Source organism: Neomonachus schauinslandi, chromosome 4 (genome assembly GCF_002201575.2).
Source record: "Neomonachus schauinslandi chromosome 4, ASM220157v2, whole genome shotgun sequence".
Classification (NCBI taxonomy): Eukaryota; Metazoa; Chordata; class Mammalia; order Carnivora; family Phocidae; genus Neomonachus; species Neomonachus schauinslandi.
Window position 1 is genome coordinate 165,617,526 of NC_058406.1, and position 25,850 is coordinate 165,643,375.

The following is a 25,850-nucleotide window of genomic DNA, read 5'->3' on the forward strand; positions in this document are numbered from 1 at the left end:
GTAAGTTGAACAACAAAAACAGTAAGAAAAAAAGACAGCCAACTAGAAAGACAACTTATGCAAGGCACCTCAAAGACAGGGGACATTATAGAAATAAACAGATGTAAATACCCAAAGGGATTCTCGAGGACTACTGTCCAGTATGGGGCAACAAATTATGTTCTTAAAGATAATACTAAGTCATCAAAACATGGCTAAGCTGTGTTCAATATTCTCTGACTAAAGAGGCAGAAATTTATGTAATACACTTCAGAAAGATTTACAATTAAAATGGCTAAAATGTAAAAATTTTGGTGCTTGAAAGAATTTCAAGTTATCTGACTGAAATATCCACACATGTGAACCAACTTACTCTTTACTGAAGTCAGAAAACTGAGAGGAGGAACCAAGAGCCACACAATTTTTTGTTGTTAAAACATTTAAAGGCCAGGGCGCCTGGGTGGCTCAGTTGGTTAAGCGACTGCCTTCGGCTCAGGTCATAATCCTGGAGTCCCGGGATCGAGTCCCGCATCGGGCTCCCTGCTCAGCAGGGGGTCTGCTTCTCCCTCTCCCACTCCCCATTTGTGTTCCCTCTCTCGCTGTGTCTTTCTCTGTCAAATAAATAAATAAAATCTTTAAAAAAAAAAAACAAACATTTAAAGGCCAAATTGTATTCTACTTGAGACTTGGATTTTAGACTAGGGTTTCCATTTCATAGTTTAACAAGCTACCATCTAGTCTAACAAGCTACTAACTTCATGTAGTGTCACACACACAATACACAGTGATATATGTCATTAGGCCTAGTATAAGCCCTTTACAAATTTGAATTATTCCTTTCAGTTCACAAAGCACTTCCACCATTTTCTCATCAGCTTTGAAGAGCCACAGGTATGTAAGGCAGATAACACCTACCCTTAGAACTGTTGTGAGAATCAGACATAATCTAACCAAACTTTCCTTCACACGGTCTTGTAAATAGCAGGTGCTCAATTAACATTAGTGACTTTTCTTACAGATAAGACACTGATGCTTTAAATAAAGGAAGAAATATGAGCGAGTTTACAAAGCTCACTGGTCTCCCAGCCTCACTCATGTTTCTCACCAACACACCATTTCTACAAAGCATTTACTGACCCAGTTTCCTCATGATTCATTTTCAAGAAAATTTCTTGTACCCAGAACTGTATTAATTCATTCACAGTATCTGTGTGCTTTCTATGTGTCAGTCACTGTTAATATTGCAGTGAACAAACCTGACACTGATCCTGCTCTTGGGAAGTTGATATTTTAGTGAGAGAAGACAAGCAACAAATAAGAGAATTTCAACAGTAACAAGGGCCTGACTGGGTGATAAAAGGGTCAATGAACTAATGGGGCCACTTAAGAGCAGTTGGAAAGTACCCTGTGAGGAAACATCTGAATGATACCTAAATGACAAAGTAGATGGAACTCTGACTTTTTCACTTATTAATAACATAGCTCTGCCTTACATCCAATAAAGGAGGAATGAGGCAGCTAACAATTCTAAACAAAATAACTTTTTACATAAAGGGAAAAACAAAATTTTAAAGGAATAAATTTCGATGGTAATCAGTTTTAAGCACTGGAACTATGAAAGACACAAGTATTTTACAATTTGGGGCACCTGGATGGCACAGTCGGTTAAGCATCGAACTCTTGGTTTTGGCTCAGGTCGTGATCTCAGGATCAAGATCAAGCCCTGTGTGTGGCTCCAGTCTCAGAGCTCAGAACAGAGTCTGTCCCTCGTCCTCCCCCTTGGGCCCTTCCTCCCACGCATGCTCACTCGCACACTCCCTCTCTCTCTCTAAAATAAATAAAATCTCTTAAAAATTTTTACAATTTTGTCTTCAAATTATCATCTCAAAAAAAAAAAATAAGCAAATTATCATCTCAGTGAGAAAAGAAAAACAGTAAACCATTAATGAACAGTCTATGATAATGTGCCAAGATGAGCGATACAAGCTGTCATCATTAAAAGTTCAGATAAAGGGGCGCCTGGGTGGCTCAGTTGGTTAAGCGACTGCCTTCAGCTCAGGTCATGATCCCAGGGTCCTGGGATCGAGTCCCGCATCGGGCTCCCTGCTCTGCGGGGAGCCTGCTTCTCCCTCTCCCACTCCCCCTGCTTGTGTTCCCTCTCTCACTGTGTCTCTCTCTGTCAAATAAATAAATAAAATCTTAAAAAAAAAAAAAAAGTTCAGATAAAGGAAGAAATCAATGTGGACCAGAACAATACTTCTCAAATATTAATATGCTATAAACCACCTGATACAGTAGATCAAGACGGGGGGCCTAAGATTCTGAGATACTGTATTTCTGCGTTTCTAACAAGGTACCAGGTGAGGCCAATTCCACTTGTCTCACTGATCCATGGAAAGATTCAGACTGGTTTGGGGGAACGATGTAGGTTTTACATGAAAAGTTCTACAGGAAAGATTAGTTTGATCTTTTCTAGGAACAATGAGATCATTTGACTGCAATGAAGAGCCACTCCTCCATTCCAAGAGGATGCACTGAGCACTGACTCTGTGCAGGGTACAGTAAAAATCTCATTGACAAGTCTAATGGAATGGACAATTAAAAGATTCTTGAGAGATACCATTTCACACAAGAAAAACAAACCACCTAATTGTCCATTAATGGTCAGATGAGGACAATTATGTCATATTCATACAATGAGGTGCTCTATAGTAATGAAAAGGAATGAATTATAGCCACAGTCTAGAATGGACTAATCTCAAAAACAATGTGAGATATGCGTATATGACTCAAGACGTAGGAGAACATGTACTATGATTTAATTCACATTTCATTCATATTATTGATATAAACAGGCAAAACTGAACAAATTGTTTAGAAATATTCTGTATGGTGAAGCTTTAAGAAAACCCAATCCCTGAAACAAAGCTCACAATAGTGATTACAGGGTGGGGATTAGGGATGGGAGGAAAGGATGAAATAGGGGAAGAGGCTTCAAAGATATTCACAATGTTCTATTTCTCAGGTTGAATGGCAGGTAGCTAGATGTTTATTTTGTGATTATTTAAATTATGTATCATAGATACTATTTTGCATGTGTGATATATTTTGATATTTTTTATAGTTCTTGCGAATGCTATCAATGATTTTTCTAAAAACTAAATCAGGGAATTATTGGTGATGGAGATTCTAACAACAGTGAGTTGAAGAAAGAATGGAAAACTACAAATATAGATAATTCTTTAACCATTGACTTCAAGAGGAAAAAAGTGGAAACTAAGAATGGAACTAAGTGAAAAAGAGAACTGAACATTGTAATATGGGAAAGTCCTGACAATGTTGACATGTTAAGGGGAAAGTAATATTAAAGATAAAGAAGATGTGATGAAACAGAACCAAAGGTAGGAAAGGAAAGGTTCGATACAAGAAGAAAAACAGGTCTTGACCACTAACAAGATGCCAGGAACAAATGTGATTAAACATGAGACTAACCAAATAGTCTTGTGTTGCTGGAACGTACACTTCCTATGAGGCTTGGAAATAGTAGGAAATTAACCTGAACACAAAAGCAAGGACATCTTGGTAGGCCTTGAATTCACTGCAACATCACTGTAAACATTTAAAGAAGGAAGTTAACAAGATCTAAATTTTCACATTAAGTGAATGTTTTAATTAAATTATGAAGGATGGACTGAACAGGGCTAAGAAAACAATTGAAGATACCATTAGAATACTCTATAAAAGATATCAGGACATGTACTAGGAGCAGTATAAAAATGAGGGGCGCCTGGGTGGATCAGTCGTTAAGGGTCCAACTCTTGATTTCGGCTCAGGTCATGATCTCAGGGTCATGGGATCAAGTCCCATGGCCGGCTTGCACTCAGTGGGGAGTCTGCTTCTCTCCCTCTCCCTCTGACCCTCCCCCCCTACCCCGCTCTTGTCTCCCCCTCTTAAAATAAATAAATCTTAAAAAAAATAAAATGAAATCTTTTATTCATTCATTTATTCTATTTATATCAGTTAAAAGGTCTCTATTGGAACATAACACGTGAAAAAGCAAAGTCCTCCAATAGCTTATGTTCTGGTGGGGGAGTCAAACAAGAAAACAAGACAGTTACAGGCAGTGGAAAATGCTATGAAACAGAGTGGTGTGATGGAGGATGATGGGGAGGGAGCGACATTCAACAGGGCTGGTAGGCAAGGCCTTTCTTGAAATGGGGGAATTTAAGCCAAGGACCTAAAGAATCAAAAGAAGCCACTAAATACTTGAGTATTTCAGGAAGAGAAAACAACTAAAATGTCACTGTGAATGGAGCCTAGAATAAAGTAGGAGGTGAGTTTGGAGAAAGAGACAGGAGTAGCAGGACCCTGAAGAATGTGGTAAGAAGTCTGTATTTTATTGCAAGTGGATATGATTGATGGCATAGAGATAGATGAGAAGCAGATGAATTTGATGTATTTTGGAGATGGAACCAACAGGATTTGCTGAGGGGGGAAAAAAGAACAAATGTAGGTTAATGCCTAGGTTTTCTGACTTGTTCAAATGGTTAGATGGTAGTTCCATTTACTAAGACGGGAGAGACTGAGGTAAGACCAAGGATGGGGAGAGAGGAAGGAAGGGGAGATGACAGTAATCTTATTTTGGACAAGTTAAATTTGAGATGCCTATAAGATATCCAAAAAGCGATGTCAGGCGGGCAGTAGGATATTTAAGAGTGGCATGCAAAAACCACGTCTGGCAAGAAATATAAATCTAAAGGTTTTCAGAATATAAATAATATTTAAAGTCAATGAAAGGAACTTAAGGAGGGTCTACTACTGTAACTTTTTGTAACACAAATAATAACACTGAAGCAACTAAGATTAAATGGTAACTTACTATGTCGGACACTGTTCTAGTTATTGACACATTTCAGCCTATTTTAATCCTCAAAACAACTAAAATGAGGAAAATAACTATAAAGAGATTAACTTAACCAATGTCATTCAGCTAATTTTAGAGACAGGACTCAAACCCAAGCAGTCTGGCTCCATGAGCGTGCTTTTACCTACTCTCGATACACTATGTCAAGCAGAGACCTGATAGAAGGATGCCTAAACCCAAGTCCTGAGGCACTCCAACATTCACAGATGGGGAAAGGAGAAGCCAACATAAGAGATGTTTATGCCCACTGCATAGTTTCAGATAAACGCTGAACCACAGGTTCAGAAGTGGCTACAAAGTAAATCTCCACTTGGGAAGTTACAGATGTCAGGTCCCAGCAGAGAATCAATGAAGTTTACCTTACCTTTCCAAAAGCCCTAGATTCCTAGGTCCTTCACTACACCTCCTTCACCTATTTGTCTTCCTAAAGAGTCTTTCTCCAAATCCAGGCATCTCAAAACAATACCCCAAGAATCTGTCACACACACCCCTAGCCTCTGTTCCCTTCCTCAGCCCTCAACTCCCCCAGGAGGTGGCAGAGAAAGCTGTTGCGCCTCCCAACAAAAAGTGAAGATGAAAGAGAAAGGTTTTAGGGGAAAACCTTGTCCCAGTCTCACCAGGCCCAGGGAAAGACCGCTGAGCAGCGCGTCTGGCGGGACTGGACTAAGAACTGAGCTCCCCACGTGGGCCTGTAGAAACGGAACCCCACTCACCAAGCCATCTATCTGCACTTGCTTCACCGCCGAATCTCCAGACCCGCCTTTGCCTTTGCCTTTCCCCGCCGGGCCGGTGGTGGAGCTGGAAGAAGTGGCAGCAGAGCCGGTGCCTTCCTTGCGGGACGCCATCTTTCCAGCCAGACAGGAAAAAAGAGAAACGTGAGTGACCGGAAGCGGAAGTACGAGCTTTACGTGACGTCATGCACAGCCCGAGGGGCGGAGCTGGGAGGAAAAGCTGGAGTGCGGCTCCGCCTCCCTTCTCTTTTCCAGCCTCGCCTCCTTCGCGGAGGTAACCTTTTGCGCATGTGCATTGTGCTTCAGCGGCTTCTTTCTCATCGAAAGCTTTAAGACAAAATTAGACTTTTTAAAATATTTTCCACCATATGTTTAGTCAGTCTCTATTAGTCAGTTGACCTTAACAGCATTATAGCTCTTGTTTTATGTAGGGTCTCGCCTAAAAACGATTTCACTTTTTTTTTTTAAATTAATCCCCATTCCCAATCTTGTAAACTCTGAAGAGCTGTACCAACTCCCATCACACATACTTGGAAACTCAGACGGGGTTTGTCCAACGTCACTCTGTTAATTAGTGGCGAGCTGGTATTGCAGTTTGTTTTAGGTAGTTTTAGGTAGCAGTCTCTAACCACTTAGATTATACAGAAAGTATAATGTGGGAACTTTGATCAGAATAACGAGAGTTAACAGCCATTTGCTGCTATTAGTTTTATGCAGGATTTACATGAGTAAAGTACCAAAGAAGCTATTTTATGTACATTGTTCGAGGATAATGCAGAACATATTCCCTAAAAATCATGCTGACTTATAACACAGTTCTCTGAAATATAGAATTGAAGTCTTTAAAACAATACTTAACAGTTTTAGCAAATCATTTTAGATAAGGAATTTAAGACATTCTTATGTTTCCAAATTTTGCCTATTGCTTATTTTTGAAATGTCTACTCAATCAATAGATGTCTACGCAGAACTGATAATTCCCTAATTTATTTTTCCCTAGACCTCTCCACTGAAGTCCACACCAGCATATCCATCTGCCTATGCAACTTCCCTACTTAAATGTTCAACATGTACCACAAACTTAACCTTTCCAAAACTGAGCTCTAAATACCACCTCCCTCACATAGTCTTCCTCACCTCGTTTGATGACATCTTGATTCTTCCAGTTGATTAGACCAAAAACCTTGGAGTCACCTTTGACTTCTCTGTTTCCCTCACACCCCTGCGGGCAACCCTAGCTCAGACTATACAGGAAAGGGAATTCTAGGAAGTATGATTTCAGCTTAGCAAAGTTGACATAGTACAAATCCACTCAACTATGTCTAAAAGAAACTCACTTCAAATATAATGATATAGGCATATTGAAAGTAAAATGATGGAAAAAATATATCATGCCAACATTAAGCAAAAGAATGCAGGAGTGATTACATTAATATCAGATAAAGGAGAATTTGGAGAAAAGGAAATCACCAGAGACAGAGGGAGATATTATACAATGATAAAATGGCCAATCACCAAAAACACACAGTAATTCTAAATGTGTATGTCCTAGTAACAAAGCTGAGCTTCTGTAAAGAAAAAACTCCTAGAACTCAAAGAACAAATAGATAAATACACAGTCATAGTTAGAGATTTCAACTCCCCTCTCTCAACAATTGACAGAACAACTAGAGAGCAAATTAGCTAGGATATAAAGGAACTCAGCAATACCATCAACAGGATCTAATCAATACTTATAGAACATTCCACCCAACAACAGAATACACATTCATTTCATTATTTTCAAATGCCCATGGAACATATAAACCATATCCTGAGCCATAAACAAACCTCAACAAATTTAAAAGAACTGAAATCACACAGAGTTATGTTCTCCAACCACAATGGATTCAAACTAGAAGTCAAAACATAAAGATAACTTGGAAACTGGGGCGCCTGGATGGCTCAGTTGGTTAAGCGACTGCCTTCGGCTCAGGTCATGATCCTGGAGTCCTGGGATCGAGTCCCACATCGGGCTCTCTGCTCGGCGGGGAGTCTGCTTCTCCCTCTGACCCTCCTCCCTCTCATGCTCTCTGTCTCTCATTCTCTCTCTCAAATAAATAAATAAAATCTTAAAAAAAAAAAAGATAACTTGGAAACTAAACAACATGCTTCCAATAACCCATGGATCAAAGAGGAAGTCTTGAGGGAACTTTAAAAACACACACACATTGAACTGAATGAATATGAAAATATAAAATGTCAAAAGTTGTGAGACACAGCTACATCAGTGCTAAGAGAAAAGTTTATAGCTAAATGCATACATTATGAAAGAGGAAATATCTCAAATCAATAACCAAAGCTCCCTCCTCAAGATCTTAGAAAAATAAGAGCCAAATAAACCTAAAGCATGCAGAAAAATTTAAATAACAAATTATAGCAGAATACTGAATATTCAGTACTGATCACCCAAAGAATGTTGGTTACCATCATTAAATTGTATTTCTGCCTCCAAAAAAAGCAGTTTGATATTGTGGGTATTAATGCCATTGTAGCTATTCATTTACTGACCAAAATAAATTTACCCTGGATTTGTAACAATACGTTCTTCATTTTTTCTGTCACAGGAACTAAAGTTTTTAACATACTTCTACATTTGCTGAAAATATTTCACATTTAGTCAGAGGCAAAAAGAGAGAGGATGGTGAGGGTTCCAAAGCCAGCTGTGGGCTGTGCCCATGGGTGACTACCACCTAGGGACAGGAAGCAATGAATAGCCTGTCATACCTGAATGAGAAAATGAAAAAATAAACTGTCTGACTAGTTCTGCCTTTGTGGCACAGTAACCCCTCCCACTAGGAAAACACAGCCCAGTGAATGTAAGGCTGTGACCAGTCCAGCCATGCCTTAGAACCAGCCAGTGCTGGAGCTGTTTCCCTCACCTGGCTAAGGCTTACTTAAACCCCTTTCAATGTAGTAAAATTAGAGTGAAGACACCAAAGATGAGCCAAAGGATTTTTTTAAATGTTACTTTATTCCTATTTGGTATACAGATGATCAAAGGATTTTTTAAAATATCTATTTATTCCTATTCAGTTGTTGCCTGCTTCCAGACCTCTATGGAAGGCAAGGTTCCTCTGAACATCTGATAAGTCTTGGGGCCTGAGCTGAGCAGCGCTCTTGGTCATGGAGTAGATATAGAGCGGGCACTGTGTCTGTGTCTGTTCAGGGCTCACAGCTAACCTCTATAGGCTCGACTTAGCATTTGTTCTAGCTTTTGCTGAAGGAAAAGGGTAGAAAGTAATCTGATCTTACTATTTACTGTCCCTTTGGGAAGTAACTGTATATTCATGACATAGAGCTAAGGGGTCCTCCTTCTCTAGTATCCATTAAAAACAAAAGAAGCAAGGAAACTTTCAAAGCTTTCAGCAAGAGATTCTGTAAGAGATGTATGTTCTTACCTCTTCTATATAGATTATTTTCTAGGAAAGGAGCACAAAGATCTTTTTTTTTATCCCTTGGGAAAGAGATGTGTTTATGTGATGGCTATAAGATCTCCAAAAATATCAGATTAGCCCTTCCTTCTTTCAGGAGTCACAAGTAACAGGGAATGGAGAGAAAACAGGAAGTTTACCCTCCAACCACAATCACTCATGGGGAGGGGATCAGAAACTCCCTATTCTATGGAAATGGGGGGAAAGGGCAATTTCTCCCCCTACCTAAGGCACCTATAGGGTGTCATCATAATTAACAAGCCAGGTCTACAACACAAAAAATAGATGTAAGCAAAGCAGAAGAAACAACATATAAAGAGGGAAAAAGTTCTGGATTAAGTTAGTACACTTTTTAGAGGTCCACAAATATTCATTTGGCCAAAGAAAATCATCCGGCTTAAAACACTAAGCACTTTGCTTAATATTTAACTGAAGTGGAAAAGACACCTTTGGGAGATGCCGAAAGCAGCTAATAACAACAGGTTTCTGCATCCCTGTCTCTTCACAATGCTGTCCAGGATAAAACAAGAACATATACAGAACATCTTAAATTTCCTTAAAGCAAGGTGTTACACAGGCAATACCATCATTTTTCCTTTTACTTATTTTTTTTTTAAAGTAAGTTCTATGTCCAAAATGGGGCCTAAACTCACAACCCCAAGACCAAGAGTTGCACATTCCACCAATCAAGCCAGCCAGGCCCCCCTATCATTTTTCCTTTTAAAATACATTTTGGGGAGGGGGGGGCTGGATTTAGCAAATATTCCATCAGTTAGGTCACTTTGGGCTGCAAGTAACAAAAAACAAACAAGTACACAGAAAACCCCAATTTTAATTATTTTAAACAAGAAGGAGATGTACTGTATCACATAACTAAATATCTAGAGGAGGGCATATTGCAAATAAAGTGGCATAAATTCTCCAGTTCCATGTCATTATGATGCTCTTGACTCTGGCTTCTAACATGTTTTGGTTCTGTCCACAGACTGGCTACCCCCATAATTTCAAAACAGCTGCCAGGAGCAATGGACACATTGCACTTCTTTTTTTATGTTTATTGCAAGAAAAAGAAAACCTCTCCCCCAACCATGGGGAGAAAAGATCTTTCTCTTTAGTCTGATTGGGATCAATTTAAATCATATGCTTCCCTCCGTGTACATGTGGAATGAGATTGTGTGAGGCCATTGTTTGAAGAGCTAAGTGATTTGCTCAATATCGTGAAAGGAACAATAGAGAGGGTAAAGAAAGAGCCAATAAAAAGGAAATAATATTCATTTACACATATGACCCAGCATGTGGGCATTTCCTATATGTTTGCTAAAATAATAATAATTCAGAAAACAACATTTGGCCTTCTCCTCCCAGTTTTTGATTTATGAATTACCAACTCATATTAAAACAAGGTGATCTAGCACTGAAAACATTTGCCCAGATTCTAAGAGTGACTTTTATTTTGTATAATACCACATAATTAATACCGTGTATTGGTGTAATTTAATTATAAATATGAGACTTTGAAATAATATTCTACTGGATTATTGAAAGTCTGTTTAATTTCTTGCCACCAGGAGTTCAGTTTCTGCCCTGAAGTCCTCCTGCTGCTTAAAAATATATACGAAAGCATGAGTGAAATGGTTGTCTTCAACATTTTGTTCAATATAAATAAATAGTGTTTGTAGAAAATCCTTTTAATGCCATAATCTGACATAATTTTTGATCTTTAAACTCCTTTAAGTAACAGGAATAATATTTGCTTACCCAGAGTAATTTTACAAGGATTCATTAATCTCCTAAAATGCTTTGATAAGTTAAAATGAAAGACCCCATATGGTCGGTATGAACTTCTCTACCAGTTTCAGTTATGATTTAATTAAATTTGAAAAGGCAGTTTGTTATGCATCAAAGTAAAACAGTTTGCACATTGCTGCCACTTTCTAACTTTTCCTCTTCTCTACCAAGTTTTGGTGTTACCACTTTAATTAATACCATTTAACATTTGTAGTAACATTCCAATGTAGAACCCTATTCAGATCTGTTATAGTGAAATACTGAATTCCTTTTGATTTAATTCCCATGGCAGTATTTGTCCTCTGAATGATTTCATTCAAATAGATTATTACAGCAAGCAAATTTGCTAGTCCAATTTTACAGCCATCTGATAACCAATGGTGGATACTTCCTGATTACTGTCTGGTTTAAAAATACCCTTGACAAACAGAAATCCCTTGAAACTTTTTTCTAAGAGACATTTCCTTTATTGTCATATACCCTGAAGGAAGAGTCACTAGTACTAGCTGGGCCAACAGACAGAAATCCTACTTGCTTTCCTTAATTGACAACTGGGTAACACTAATATGTCCTTGATGTTTCTTGCCCAAGCAGCTGGGAGGGGGTCTTCATATTTAACTAACTTTACTCAACGGAAGATTCATCCCACTGACATATCCAGTTCAAATCAAATTGTTTATACTTTCAAAAGAAAAAAAAATGTCAAGATAGATTTTATTGTATGTAAAAAAGATTTAATTTATTTTACTTTGAAAAAATATTGCACCTTTTACAGAAAACATATAAACTCAGATTTTGAACCTAGCTGACATCAAAGTTTCATCAAAGACATCTGCCAATATAAAATTCTGCCAAGTAGTTTTAACTTTATCAGTTAGGACTGGGTTTGGCTGCATATAAAAGAAACTGAATGTGCCATTGTAGGTTCATCCTCAGTTGAAAAAAATAAAGTAGCATTCTGATGAGTGATGTTGGTAAGGAGGGAGGCTGTGTATGTGTCAAGGTGGGGGGTATATGGGCAATCTCTGTATCTTCCTTTTAATTTTGTTGTAAACCTAATGCTGCTCTAAAATAAATAATGTCTCAAAAAGTGAAAAAAAAACCCTTAAAATAATATTTTTTAAACCAAGGTAAAAGTTTATTTTTCTTCTCATGTAAAACAAGTCCAGACATAGAAAGCCTAGATTAGGAAAGATGGTTTCACAAATGACACAGACTCCTTCCTTTAGCCACTTTGCCAACTTAGCACATGGCCTCCATGCTCAAGGTTACCTCATGGACTAAAATAGGTTTCTGGTGTTCCATTCATCACATCCAAATTCCAGTAAGAAGGAAGAAAGTGGAAAAAAACCAAAGTGCCAATCGCTGAGCTAAGTTGGCATCGTTTAAGCAGCCTTCCCAGAAGTCCCTTGTAACATTTATACTTACATATCCTTGGCTAGAACTTAACCATATGACTATACTTAACTGCGCACAAGTTTGGGAAATGGATTCTTTTCTCTGAACACATATTAATGTCCAGAGTGAAATCCAAATTCAATTACTAAAAAAGGAGAGATTGGGTGACAACTCACAGTCTGTGTCACATCCACTATGTTATATGTGATGTTTTTGTGGGAAATGTCATGCAGCCATTGAAAATAATGAATGAGAGCTATGCCGATTGACTTGGGGTGTGTGGCGGGGGAGGATTTTCACAAGGATTGCTGGGTGAGAAAAGCAAAAATGTATAAAAGTGATAAAATATGATTCCATTTTTGAATAACATAAAGCAGCAAAAATCTCTACATATATGTATGCAAATGATATACAAGCATATGAATTTGGGAAATTGCTGAAGGATACTCAGTAAGTTGTCATTGTTTTTTTTCTGGGCAAGGAGAGAAGGGATGAATATCTTTGTGTTGTCCCATTGTTCCACTTGTTACGATAGGCATTTTTGTAAATGTTTTAAAAACCTTTTAAAATGTTTTAAAATGTGGAGCAGCCTCCAGATCCAACCTTCAAAACACTGCCTGCCATATATGAAAATTCACAGTAAGCAAGTCCAGGATGGAGTCTATCATAGGGGATCCTAGTGAAGAACTTAGGCCCTCAATACAGTTTACCTAAGTTGTTTTAAATTATTTATTTAGGGAAATTATTTACTTAGAACATGTGTTAGAGAGTCACAGTTAACCTTTAAACATGCAAGCGGTTCCTTTTTTCTCTTCCAGGGATGGCATCCAAAGGCATTCAGAATGGTCCAGTGTTTGAACTACCATCGTAGACTGTCCTACATTACAGCCTCTAACAAAACTAGGCTGCCCAGAACCCCTGGTAATATAATCATTTACCTTTATACCAAAAAGATTGGGAAATCACCAAAATCTGCATTTTTGGTCAGGCCAACTTCGAGGGGTTCGTGCTGTGAGATCTAAAGTCCTTATGAAGTTGTCTAAAATGAAAAAAACACGTCAGCAGGGCTTATCGTGGTTCCACGTGTGGCAAGTGTGTTTGTGACAGGATCAAGTGTGCTTTCCTTATTGAGGGGCAGAAAATTGTTGTGCAAGTGTTGAAGGCACAAGCACAGAATTAGAAAGCTAAATAAAAAAATGAAGCTTTTTTTGAGTAAGAAAAAAATCAAAAGGAAAAAAAAATGTGTTAGCTACATAATGTTAGAAAGAACATTGTGTTCTTTTTGAACTAATGGATGTTAACCAATGTTTATAAATATTTAAATATGGATGTAAGGCACAATAATGTCCCAATAGATCTTTGTGAATTATCTGGAATACTAACATTTATGAAATTAAACAAAATAAACTTTATGAATTATATTTAATGTTTACCTATTTAATTCCATTTAGGCCATGAATCTTTCATGAAAAAGTCTTGTTTGGGAATTAGTCACACCTTGCAAGAATAAATCATTCTGTCAACTTGGCTTCATCAAAATTTCATGAAGAAAAAACTTCAAAATCATGTACAACAAATCATATTATAAATTATATTTGATCCAGACATAATAAAGAATATGAAGAGCATGAAAAAATAAAGAAAAATAAATTAATTCCCTAGCCACCTGAGCTAAATGTCTATTTGGCATGGAAAATGTCCAGTGTAGTGACCTAAGAAAAAAGCTAGCAGCTAGCAATGCTGAGACACTATTGTTCCAGCACTACAAGGTCAAAATTATTTTCAATGACTAACAATGATATCAAAATAATTTTTAAAGTAAAATTTCAGATTTAAATTTATATCTAAATAGTTCAACCAATAATGGCAATATTTGTCTTCTGCCTTGGTTGTGGCCAAATATTGATTTTCTAATACTAGGTCATTGACCATTAGACCAAAAAGTATTCATTGGAAAATATCCTAGTGGATAAACACTGATGCTTGACTGCAAACCTCAGGAACATTAATATGCATAATAAGGACTTGGGAAGATTGTAATAAATGTCACTTCCTTTCTGAATAGTATCCCTATCCCTCAATACATGTTCTGAGCCAGAAATGGGCATTTTAAACAAGCAACAAGAGCTTTTTCTGCATGTCTCAGGATCATGTTTTGAGAAATACTGCTGTAACAGAAAACTCTGTTTGAGACTTGGTAAACGCTGTTATAGACTGTTTTCATGTTTGTGAAATAAAGATCTGGTATGCAAATGGCACTGTCATATACATAGAGCTTGGAAAGTAATTATGCTGTAGTTTAATACATTAAAAAAAAACAACAACAACTAGAATAGGACTCACATCTCTATTCCTGCACCACATTTTTCTCCCTAGTTAACCTTAAAAATCAAAACAGTTATTTTAAGCCAGTTATTTCACCAAGTAAAAAGATGGCGTTATTCAGGAATAGCAGACAATTGCAATACCAGACAAGTGAGCTGCAGCAAAACTACAGGCAAATCTGGGAAACAAAGAGGTACTGCTCTTTTATAGAGATAATCAGGGGGTTTGAAAGACTAGTATAAACAAAAAGTCCAATGGAGTAAACTGAAAACTTGTAGTGACTTCTCATTGGCCAAGTTGTGACTGTCTCTCATTGGCTGGGCTGTTGGTGGGGCATTGGATAATCCTGCTGAAGTAGTAAAGTAGCATCCACCTACAAGGTCTGTCTTTTCCTGTTGGGTCTGTTATTGAATAAGAGTAGTGGAGTGTGAGAGTTCTCTCTGCCCAATTTCCCAACTCCAATGTAGTGAGGTTTCTCTTTATTATCACAAGTGAAATATGACCAATGGAATGGAGTTGGTAGATAAATCTGTGAATCTTATTATTATTATTATTATTATTATTATTATTATTTTTAACTGTTTTGCAAGACAAGGCTGGTATAATTTCTCTGTGGTGGGAGTATAGCTGGGGTGGGGAGTTGGCATGCAGGAATAAAGAAGAATAAAACTGGAAAGCAGTGAGTAACTATACTCAAGAACCCTGAATCCAATCCTATAATAACACATGAGAGCTTCCGTTCCTAAATTTATTTTCAGTGAAATAAAAGCAGCCATCTAAGTGACCTTGTGCTGGGAATCAGGACATGAGAATCATTATAGAATATCTTAGTTCCAATTCCATAAACCTGTACCTTCAAATAAAACCCCAAATGCAAATAACACATCTCAATCACTTTGTAAATCACTTTTCTCTATTGGTTCTTTCTCTCAATCGTTAGCCAAAACTAGATCTGGGACGGATTCCAGGCCAGGACAAAAATGCAAAATTTTATTCTCCCCATTCTTTGATTATCTTGCTCTGAATTGAAGCGGATGCTTGGCAATTAGCTGCTGGGGAACAAATTTTTCTGATTAACTCTTCATTAATCGAGTTGACCAAGTAACTTGTAAACTTTCGGTCATCTTTTTCCCTTCCTGTTACTGGAGTCCAGTGTGTAGTCTTCATATATTAGAGACCATAGACATATAAAGGGTTCTTAAAAATAGTCTAGTCCTGCCAACCAGTTTGACAGTGTGGAACTGAACCCAGCTTTTTTGAATTGTTACTCAAAGTGAAATGGCTTGGGTTAGTGACAGAACTAGGACTCAAGTTTAGGGATTCTGACACTTAGAAAACGAAGCCCTTGAGCATTTTTTCCTAAAACACCCTGTGTAAGTGATTTAGAATGGTCTTAAGGGGCGGAGATGCAAAATGGTGCCATCTTCTGCCCTAAGTTTGGCACTCAGGAACAGTAGTTCGTATGGAGGGTGGGTAGCAAGAACATTGGAACTACAGGAAGCCCTTAACTTCAGTACTGGTTTCCAGTGATAGTCCTAACACTAAAGAACCACGTGCCCTTAGCAAACGTGCTTAACTTCTTCGAGGGAAGGCAACTAGGACAAACCTGCTCAGTCAGACGGAGTTGTCCAATTACTCTGATCCCTTTCCTCTCCCCACTTGAGAATTATAAACACTAAAGGGAATAATATATGGTAAATCACTTAGAATAATGCCCGTAGCATATTAAGGTTCCATATTCTCGTTGATTATTATACTGCCAATCTTTGAGAGGCGGACCGCACACACAGAAACACGCCAGACGCAAGCACTGCCCCGAGGGCGCGCACCTTAAAGCGCGGGCACTGTGAGTGAAACGCGCGCTGGTCCGGGCGTGACGTAACCAGGGGCAGGCCCGGCAGATGGGGGCGTTTGCTTCCGGGGGCAAAGGTGCTTTACTTCCGGGAGGAGCGGGTGGTTGGGGTAGGAGTTTTCTACCGTCCTAGGTCTTGAGCCCGGTAAGCCAGGCATGAAGATCACGAGGCAGAAACATGTCAAGAAGCATCTCGGCTTCTTCCGCAATAATTTCGGAGTTCGCGAGCCGTACCAGATCCTGGTGGACGGTACCTTCTGTCAGGCGGCGCTGCGCGGCCGTATCCAGCTGCGGGAGCAGCTGCCCCGCTACCTCATGGGCGAGACACAGCTGTGCACCACCAGGTGGGCCAGGCGGGTCCGGGGAGGAGGCCCGGGGATCCCGCGGGTGTGGTAGAGGCGAGGCCACGACGTGCAAACCGCCCCACCCACGAGGAGTTGACAGTGAAGTGGAGGCACTAAGGAGGTCAGGCGAGTGCCTGCAATGTAGGTAGAAAGTACAGTGCCCTGCAAATATTCGCGTCGTTGGCCTGGCGGATAAGACCAGTGCTTTGTAGTGCAACCTGGCTTCGAATCAAGATCCCAGTCCTACCAGCTTTGTGATTTCCTGCGAGTTAATCTCTGGGCCTTGGATTTCTCATCTGTAAGGAAGAGACCATAACTAAAAAGGTTGCTGTAAGGATCAAACGAGGTATAGTGTGTGTAGGGCACTTGCTGGTGTCCCAAACCTACCCCCTTTAAATGGCAGCTTTTTCTAGTGTAAATGAAAATTTTTCAAGCCTCACAACTGCCCTGTGAGGTAATATCTTCGATTCCCAGAAAGATAATTTAGAACTCGAGGTTAACCTTTGCCCATGGGCATGGGTTTATTCGGTTGTCTTTACTAAGTACCAGCCATATGCCAGGCGCTGCTCTAGCCACTGAGGATAACTTGGTGAGCAGGACAAACTTCCAGCCCTCATGGCCAGTAGAGTGCAGAAGTCAGCCTCGATGGGTGTGTTGTGACTCCCTCAGTGTGGGAACACTTAAGATGGAACTTCCTGGAGATGGGAGGGAGGATGGAATCATGGAAAGTTTCATAAAGGAGGTAACTTTTGAGCCCAGTCACCTTTTGGTTCTGAGGGGAAGGACTATTTTGAGTAGAAAAGAGAGAAGTGACTTGTGGAGCCTCTTGAATAAGGAAATGGAGTTGTAAAATGCTTGGAAAAGAGGTTAGAGCACAGGATATAATTGGAAGTGAAGGTGGGAAGAAGGTAAATCGAACTTACAACATGAACTACTAAGGAACTTAGGGGTTTTCCCCCCTAATACCACGCCAATGAATTACCACTGTCAACGTGTTGTATCATCCATCCAGTTCTTTATGTATACACATGCACATGCACACACAAACACAGGAATGGGCTCTAACTGGGCACACAATGTCATTGGCCTGTCTTCTCACATAATACTGCTTCATGAACAGCTTTCCATATTCAAGTAGCGCCTCAAAATGGTTATAGATACCCCACAGTTTTTTATCCCCTTAGCCTTTAGGGCTGCCAGACAAGTCCTTAGTTGGCTTGTGCCTGGAGTTCATCACTTCTGGCTACACAAAACCTGTTCATTTACCCCTGTGTGCCATAGAAATATTAACATTTTTAATATAGTGCTATAACAAAAAAGCTTGGAAAGTACTGCATGAAATTACATTCTATAGCATTTTTTCCCTAAAGAATTTAACTTCCAGAATATTTTATACATACACAAAAGTAGAGTAATATAATGAAATGTCTATCACCCAGCTTTGGAATTATTGACATGGCCAGTCTTGTTTCATTTACCCACTCTCTCCTTCCCCCTGCCCACACACACACAGCTTGCTGATGGTTTATTTTAAAGCATATTACTCTGTCAGTTCTTGGTGTGCATCATGAAGATAAATGCTATCAGACCTAACAGCTGTCTTTTAGAAAAGCTAACAGTGTGAGGGCTAAGTTGGAGAAGCAAGAGCGTGAAGGCAGGCAAACTCATTTTGTGGTTGTCCAATCAAGAAATAATGGGAGCCTGAACTTCAGAGAGGAAAGGCAGGAACCCAAGGGTTCTGCAAAGAGACATTATGAGCTAGATAGCAACAGCCGAGATAGGACTAACAGCTGATGGAGTAGGGGTGGGGGTAGGGGTGAAGAAGAAAAGGTCAGTTAGGATTTCTGACTTACACCCAGCGTCTGGGAAGCTCATATATTCAAAGAGATAGCATACCCTGGAGGAGAAGTTTGGAGGCAGGGAAATACTTTGATTTTAGATGTGAATTTAAAGAGCTGATATACATCTACAGGAAATATTCAATAAATACTTGGCAGTTTGGGCCTGAAACTCCGAAAAAGAGTTCAGAACCGATGACTAGAAAGCAAAATCTCTTCTTAAACAAAAACTAAAGGGATGATAAAGGGAGTGAGGCAAGGTAGAGTCTGACAAGGGCTGGCTAGAGCTTAAGAAATTTTTGACTCAGTACTTATAATTAATTAGTTCTTTCTTGCTTGCTTTCTTCCTTTTCTGTGATGGAAGAAGTGCCTGGGGAGCTTATTAAAATGCTAATATTTGGCTCCTCAAGAGGTGCGGATGTGGGGATGAGAAAGGAGTAGAAATTAATGTGATTATCACTATGTCATTTTGATATGGATAGTTTTTAGCTGACACTTTGAAAAACACTGACTTAATATGAAAATGCAGAGTGAAAAAGGAAGTTGTGATTGTTATTAAACTGGTGACTTGAAAATTTTTACTTTTCTGCACTGAAAATAGTTTAAAGGTGTACCAATTTGTACTTGAATTAGAAGCATATAGCGGTAAGGTTGGGGCAGGGCATCTGTTGTCAACTACTTGGATTCACATTTCAGCTCTACCACTTATTAGTTGTGTTTGAGCATGTTGCTTGAAATCTCTCAGAGTGAGGTGCTCTAAAATACGGGTAATTTTCAAGTAAGGTGCCTAACTCAGGGCTGTTTTGAGATTTAAGCGAGAAGTTACGTAAAGAGCAATTAGCATGCTGCCTGACACATAGTAAATGCTCAGTAAATTTTAACTGTGATTCCTTCTACTCAATGGTTGTATTTTCCAGGTTTTTTAAAGAGTGAACTGGCCGCCATATGATTGGGGCCAACACATGACAAATTCAGATTGTATAGTTTTACTTTCTTAAAAATTGGGTATTTTTTTAATACTTGCTTTCTGTGAACAACGATATGTATCTGTTATAATTGTGAGCTGTTAATAACTTTTTTTTTTCCAGGTGTGTGTTAAAAGAGTTAGAAACATTGGGAAAAGACTTATATGGGGCAAAACTGATTGCACAAAAATGCCAAGTCCGAAATTGTCCCCATTTCAAGAATGCTGTGAGTGGATCAGAATGTCTGCTCTCCATGGTTGAAGAGGGAAATCCTCATCATTATTTTGTGGCAACACAGGTGATACTGCTTTTAAAACCAGAGTCAATTTTAATCATTTCTATCTATGTTTCATATGGAGCTACATATAATCAGAAAAAATTAGGTGGAAGTGCTTTGTTAAAATGTCTCGACTTTTTAAAATGCAGGCTTTTAAGTTAATTTGCAGTCAGTGAAAGCAGTTGTCATTGGAGAATTTGAGGAGAGAACCTTAAGCATATTGATTTTTCTTCTTTCTGAAGTTTTTTTTAAGTAAAATTATTGACAGAGAGATGTGATTGTATGTTTCAGGGTTCTTGAAGGGAAAATAAGTAGAGCAAAGATTTTATATTCTGTGTTCATCAGTGTTTTCTCATGTTCCTTTATTTCATATTTTTCCCTCAAAAAGTCATGTTTCATATTATTTGAAATAGTGCTACCAATATGGAACTGTTTCTGACTTTTAAAGACCAGGAGGGGGAAAGAGAGAGACTCTCAGTGTTGATATTATCGAATGAGTTCATGTATATACAGATTTGCTTAAATATGCTTTTAGAATTATAAAATCACATGATTAGATGCAGAGCTGAATCTAGAATGTGAGTCAGCTAATTCTTACTTTATTGCTATTCCTACAACCTCTGTTAACATTCTAACCCTTTTTGAAGCATGTCTTAGAGTAGAAACATGGGACATTGCCTCCACATATTTACCATTGCCTTAGTTTGTAATTTGTAGTCCTAGAACATTGATAAGTGTGGTTCACATTGTTGCCACTTAACTGTGCTCAGATTTCATCTTTGTCTTCTTTTTTTTAAATTATAAAGTATATTCCCATTAGTGAGACATACTGATTTAAAAAGTAAAATGTGATCTCTTTTATTTTTACTATTTAAGGCATCTTATTTAATTGGCATATTTGAACTAAGCAATTCTATTTTTCCTTTCAATAGGATCAGAATTTGTCTATGACAGTAAAGAAAAAGCCTGGAGTTCCTCTCATGTTTATTATTCAGAACACTATAGTCTTGGACAAACCTTCTCCCAAAACTGTTGCTTTTGTTAAAGCAGTGGAGTCAGGTCAGCTTGTCTCAGTGCACGAGAAACAAAGTATCAAGCAACTCAAAGAAGAACAGGGTTTAGTGAAAAACCCGGAACAGAGAAGAAGAAAAAAACACAAGAAAATAAGTGGCCCCAATCCTCTTAGCTGTTTGAAGAAAAAGAAGAAAGCACAGGATACAAAATCACCTGCCTCTGAAAAGAAAAGAAAAAGAAAAAGAATCCGGAACAGATCTACCTCAAAAGTACTTTCTGAGTGATAATGAATGAATTCCTTGAATACTTTTAAAGACATTCAAATGGGAAAAACAGATTTCTTTTTAAAACTGTGGAAGTACTTACAATAAAAGACTGTTATTTTTATAAATAAATACTGACCCATAAGCCTTTGCCTAAAATTATTTGTAGAAAGAAAGAAAGAAAGAAAAGAAAAGAAAAAAGAAAAGAACAGAACAAACCAGGATGGATGGGTTTAGGCATTCTGGAGATTATTTTTCAGTGTAAAACTGTTGTCTCTTTCTGTCTTACCACTGCCCCTACCCCCCAACATTACATGCAAATAGTGTAAAAACATCAAATCATACAACAGAGGAAAACATTCACAGAGGAAAATTTCTTATTTAATTCATGTAGCAGTTGTAGAATTTATATTTCCAAATAATATGAGTATGCTGCTACCTTTTGGTCCATCTATTACTTGACTTTCTTTTAGAAAGTGGAAATTTTGCTTACTTGTATGACTCCTCCATTTTTCTAATATATTAATAGTTCAGTCTTTATACATCCCAGATAAAGTATTTGCATTATTATGACTATAACCTTTGTTCCCCACTGAACCAAGTAGCCATGCTATGATTTATATAAGAAATTTATTTCTTATACTACTTTGTTGTTATTCCGGAAGTGAATAATGTCCTCATTTTCTTTAAGCATCTGACTTGGTTTTGCCACCAATAATTTTGTAAAGGAACTTATAATTTTCTATATGATAATATGGGATAATTCCTCACCCCTCGAGATACTTCTAGAGTCCTCTGTCCTCCAATGTGGAAAGGTTTTCTGCCACATATGTTGCTCACCTGTCATCCACACACTTCTTGCCCTTATCCAGAAATTTGCTTTGTCATTTGTCATTTGCTTTGTCTGTTCCCTAGATTCTTTCTTTTACTCTCTTGGTTTTCTTTTTTGCTGTAGTGAAGCAGGGATTGTGTAGGAAGTACATTTTTTTGAGCCCAACCAGTGTTAGCCTCATATTTGTTGCATTAATAATTTAGCAAGATAATTCCTTTTTAAAAAAAATTTTTTTTAAAGTAATCTCTTATGCCCAACATGGGACTTGAACTTACAACCCTGAGATCAAGAGTTGGAAGCTCTACTGACTGAGGCAGCCAAGCTCCCCTAGCAAGATAATTCTTGATTAAAGATCATTTCACTCAGTTCCCCTAAAGAGTCTCTTAATTGTTTATAGGGTCCTAGGGGGAAAAACAATTTTTTTGAGTTCCATTTGTCCACTAAGGAGGACGATTTTCTTTAAAAGGAAATGTTAAATTCAATAGCAAAAATTCCAAAATAACACTCTAAGATTGGCTATGAATGTTATTTAAAAGGTGTCTAAAGGGTCACCAGAATTTTAACATTATGTAGTATATACATTTTAAGTTTTTTAATAAAATGTCTAAAGGGCTGATTATATTAGGAATTGAATAATCAAACTTGTCTTTTTCAGCCCTCTCCCCAATTGTTTGAGTTACTCATCAGACCAAAATTGCAATGTTTCTGTGCTATAATATTGAAGTATAAAGTTGGAAAAGTGGGAATCTGATGATTAGCTCCTGACTTTGTGCTGCCTGGGACACCTTTGAGTAGTGGTTCTGAATCTATCATTAGGGTTTCACAATCAGGTATGAAGTATGTCATGAACAAAGTCTCGTAATGGCTAAAATAAATGATCTTTCTCAAATTTGAGACCATTTCCATTTTCTACAGAAATATTTTCAGTTGAATTCAGAGATGCTTTTTTGGGTAGAAAGTGAAGTTATAGCCTTAATTAAGCACACAGGGGGGTGCCTGGGTGGCTCAGTCGTTAAGCGTCTGCCTTCGGCTTGGGTCATGATCCCAGGGTCCTGGGATCGAGCCCTGCATCAGGCTCCCTGCTTGGCGGAGGCCTGCTTCTCTCTCTCCCATTCCCGCTGCTTATGTTCTTTCTCTCGCTGTGTCTCTGTCAAATAAATAAATAAAATCTTTTTTTAAAAAAGTACACTAGGAATAACACACAGGTTGTGTTACCTAGCAAGCCAGGTTAGGGCTTGATTGTCATTTCATGATTCTGTTTTAAATTCTTAAAGGAACATTTTTTAAAAAGAAGGCAGAGATACTGGGAAAAAGTGAATATAGCTCTATAGTTTCTGTGAGGGAAAAAAAAATTGTCAAGAATGATAAGAGTTAGGGGGCGCCTGGGTGGCTCAGTCCTAAGCGTCTGCCTTCGGCTCAGGTCATGATCCCAGAGTCCTGGAATCGAGCCCCGCATCGGGCTTCTCCCTCTCCCACTCCCCCTGCTTGTGTTCCCTCTCTCGCTGTGTCTCTCTGTCAAATAAATAAATAAAATCTTTAAAAAAAAATAAATAAAAAGAATGATGAGAGTTAGGGGGCATCTGGGTGGCTCAGTCGGTTAAGGGTCTGCCTTCAGCTCAGATGATGATCTCGGGGTCCCTGTATTGAGCCCCCTTCGGGCTCCTTGCTCGGCGGGGAGTCTGCTTCTCCCTCTCCCTCTGTGCCGCCACCCCTCCCCCATGTGCTTGTGCTCTCTCTCATAAATAAAATCTTTAAGAAAAGAATGAGAGGATTACCAAATCAAATGTAGACAAAGTGATAAAGCAGATGAAATGTACACTGATATTTTCAATATGCGAAAATGAATAAATTTTAGGTATTTGTCTTTTTAACAAGGCTTATTGTGACTTATAATAAGTATGTATATATTTGGTTTTTGTTTATGGTTGTTGGCTCACAGCTCCCAAAACTGTTGGAATTTCCTAAGTGATGAGAGTTTAAAGGTGTCTTTTATGTTAATGAGATGGTTTTGAAAAACATCTAAGGATGACAGCTGGTTACCTTTGGAGCCAATCATGTGATTAGAGGGTTGGAACTTTCAGTCCCCACCCCACCCCCAACCTCTGCGGTGGTGCAGGGGAGTGAGGGGCAGGAGAATGGTCACTGATTTAATCAATCATGCTTATGTACTGAAGCCTCTATAAAATCCCACAGAGACAGGGTTTGGAGAGCTTCCAGGTTAATGAGTGGAGATCGGGGAGAGTGACCCACCTGGAGAGGGCTTGGAAACTCCTGCCCTTTCCCCATACCTTGCCCTATGCATCTCTTCCATCTGGCTGTTCCTGAGTTATATCCTTTCATAATGAACTTGTAATGTAGTAAGTAAAATGTCTCTCTGAGTTCCCTGAGCCACTCTAGCAAGTTAATTTAATGGAGAAGAGTGTTGTGGGAACTTCTGATTTATAGCCAGAGGTCAGAAGCATGGATAACAGCCTGTATGGGTCTGAAGGGGGCAGGGGGCAGGGGAGGTGGCAGTCGAAGTACTGAGCCCTTAACCTGTGGGATCTAATACTATCTCCCGGTAGACAATGCCAGAATTGAGCTAAATTGTAAGACGCCCAGCTGGGCACTGCTTATATGTGTAAGGTCTAAACCCCCAATACGCATTGAAATTGGGTCCAGGAAACCAAAATATTTATATTTATTCAGTGCTATCTGGTCACCTATTAATAGTGTCTGAACTGAAGAGCTAGAAAAGTCAACTTATTTTTATAAAATAGCAATTTTTAAATTAAAATATTAAAAATACAAGGTATTAGAATAATACATTATTTAATATTTTAAAACTGATTAGTCATATATATTTATATATTTATAAATTACTTTTAAAATATTTTAACAAAAGGATCCCATATCTTTGTACAATTCTTTTGTGAATAGTACCCTCCTAACAGCACCCCAGAAATCCTTAGCACTCCTTGCTTTTCTCCATACGACTCAGGGAAGGGCGCATGGCACCATGGAGTGTATATATGTGATTGCAATCCATTTTGCAGGTTGGCAAAAAGAAAATGTTGAGAACCTCTGCTTTAGAGGGTAGCTACTAGCTTTGTTGGGGATAAACGTGGAGTCCATGTGCTTTTGAACTCTGAAGTTTGCCAGACTGAAAAATAGTGTTTCTGAAAACCACTGTTTTTTATGAACACTTCAAAAAAATATTTGTAGTTGAGTTTGGGCAGAAGTCTGTATTCCCTACATTTTTGAAGCCCTACAGCCATTTCTCATCCCCACAGGTATGTAAATTAAAACTAGAAGTCATTTCAGAGCAGCTGAGTTTCAAAAGTAAAATTTCCTGTTTTCTATTTATGCATAGAGTTAAGAGTAATTTATGTCTCTGCACCTAGTAAAGCAAGTTGTCTGTGATTTGACAGGTTTAAAGAATAGATTTTCATGGGTGGATAGGATGAATAGTTTGTATTCTTTAAAATGTTTTAAAAATATGTCATCATACTATAGCTTTTCTTAAGAGTTCTTAGTTTAGATGTAAATGAAAAAAATACAATAACTTGGTATAACTCTGTCTATATATTTTGAGATCCAGAACTAATTAGGAATAAAAGCAGAAGTGTCTGGACTGAGCTTAGGAAGTGATTTCTTATATGATCCTAGATTGGTGGCCTCTGAATTTTTAATCATATATCCTTGTCAGTAAAAGAACTTCTGTGTATACCTGTAAATGTATGTTTATAAACTACATAGGTTTACTACTGTACATTATAAAATATACACAGAAAAAAAAAACCCAAAATGTAAAGGATGGTAAAGATAAAAGAAATTATTTTAAAATCTTTGCCATTAGATGGCTTCA

At 38.3% G+C, this 25,850-nt stretch overlaps 2 protein-coding genes and 1 pseudogene across 2 annotated transcripts in view; 2 read left to right on the plus strand and 1 right to left on the minus strand.

Annotated features, from left to right (window-relative positions):
* The window catches only part of EIF3H (eukaryotic translation initiation factor 3 subunit H), a 93,435-nt gene extending 87,542 nt beyond the window's left edge, over positions 1–5,893 (minus strand). The window contains exon 1 of the mRNA XM_021688385.1: positions 5,617–5,893. Within this exon, the coding sequence (XP_021544060.1) occupies positions 5,617–5,748 (132 nt within the window). The 5' untranslated portion in view covers positions 5,749–5,893. The remainder of the gene's footprint in view (positions 1–5,616) is intronic.
* Positions 5,894–13,135: 7,242 nt separating this feature from the next.
* LOC110579100 lies at positions 13,136–13,485 on the plus strand (annotated as a pseudogene).
* Positions 13,486–16,557: 3,072 nt separating this feature from the next.
* Positions 16,558–21,307, plus strand: UTP23 (UTP23 small subunit processome component). Its single transcript, XM_021688456.2, has 3 exons — positions 16,558–16,814; positions 19,741–19,915; positions 20,827–21,307. Exons 1-3 carry the CDS (start codon positions 16,627–16,629, stop codon positions 21,190–21,192), a joined length of 729 nt encoding a protein of 242 aa, XP_021544131.2. The 5' UTR covers positions 16,558–16,626; the 3' UTR covers positions 21,193–21,307.
* The last annotated feature ends 4,543 nt before the right edge of the window (positions 21,308–25,850 follow it).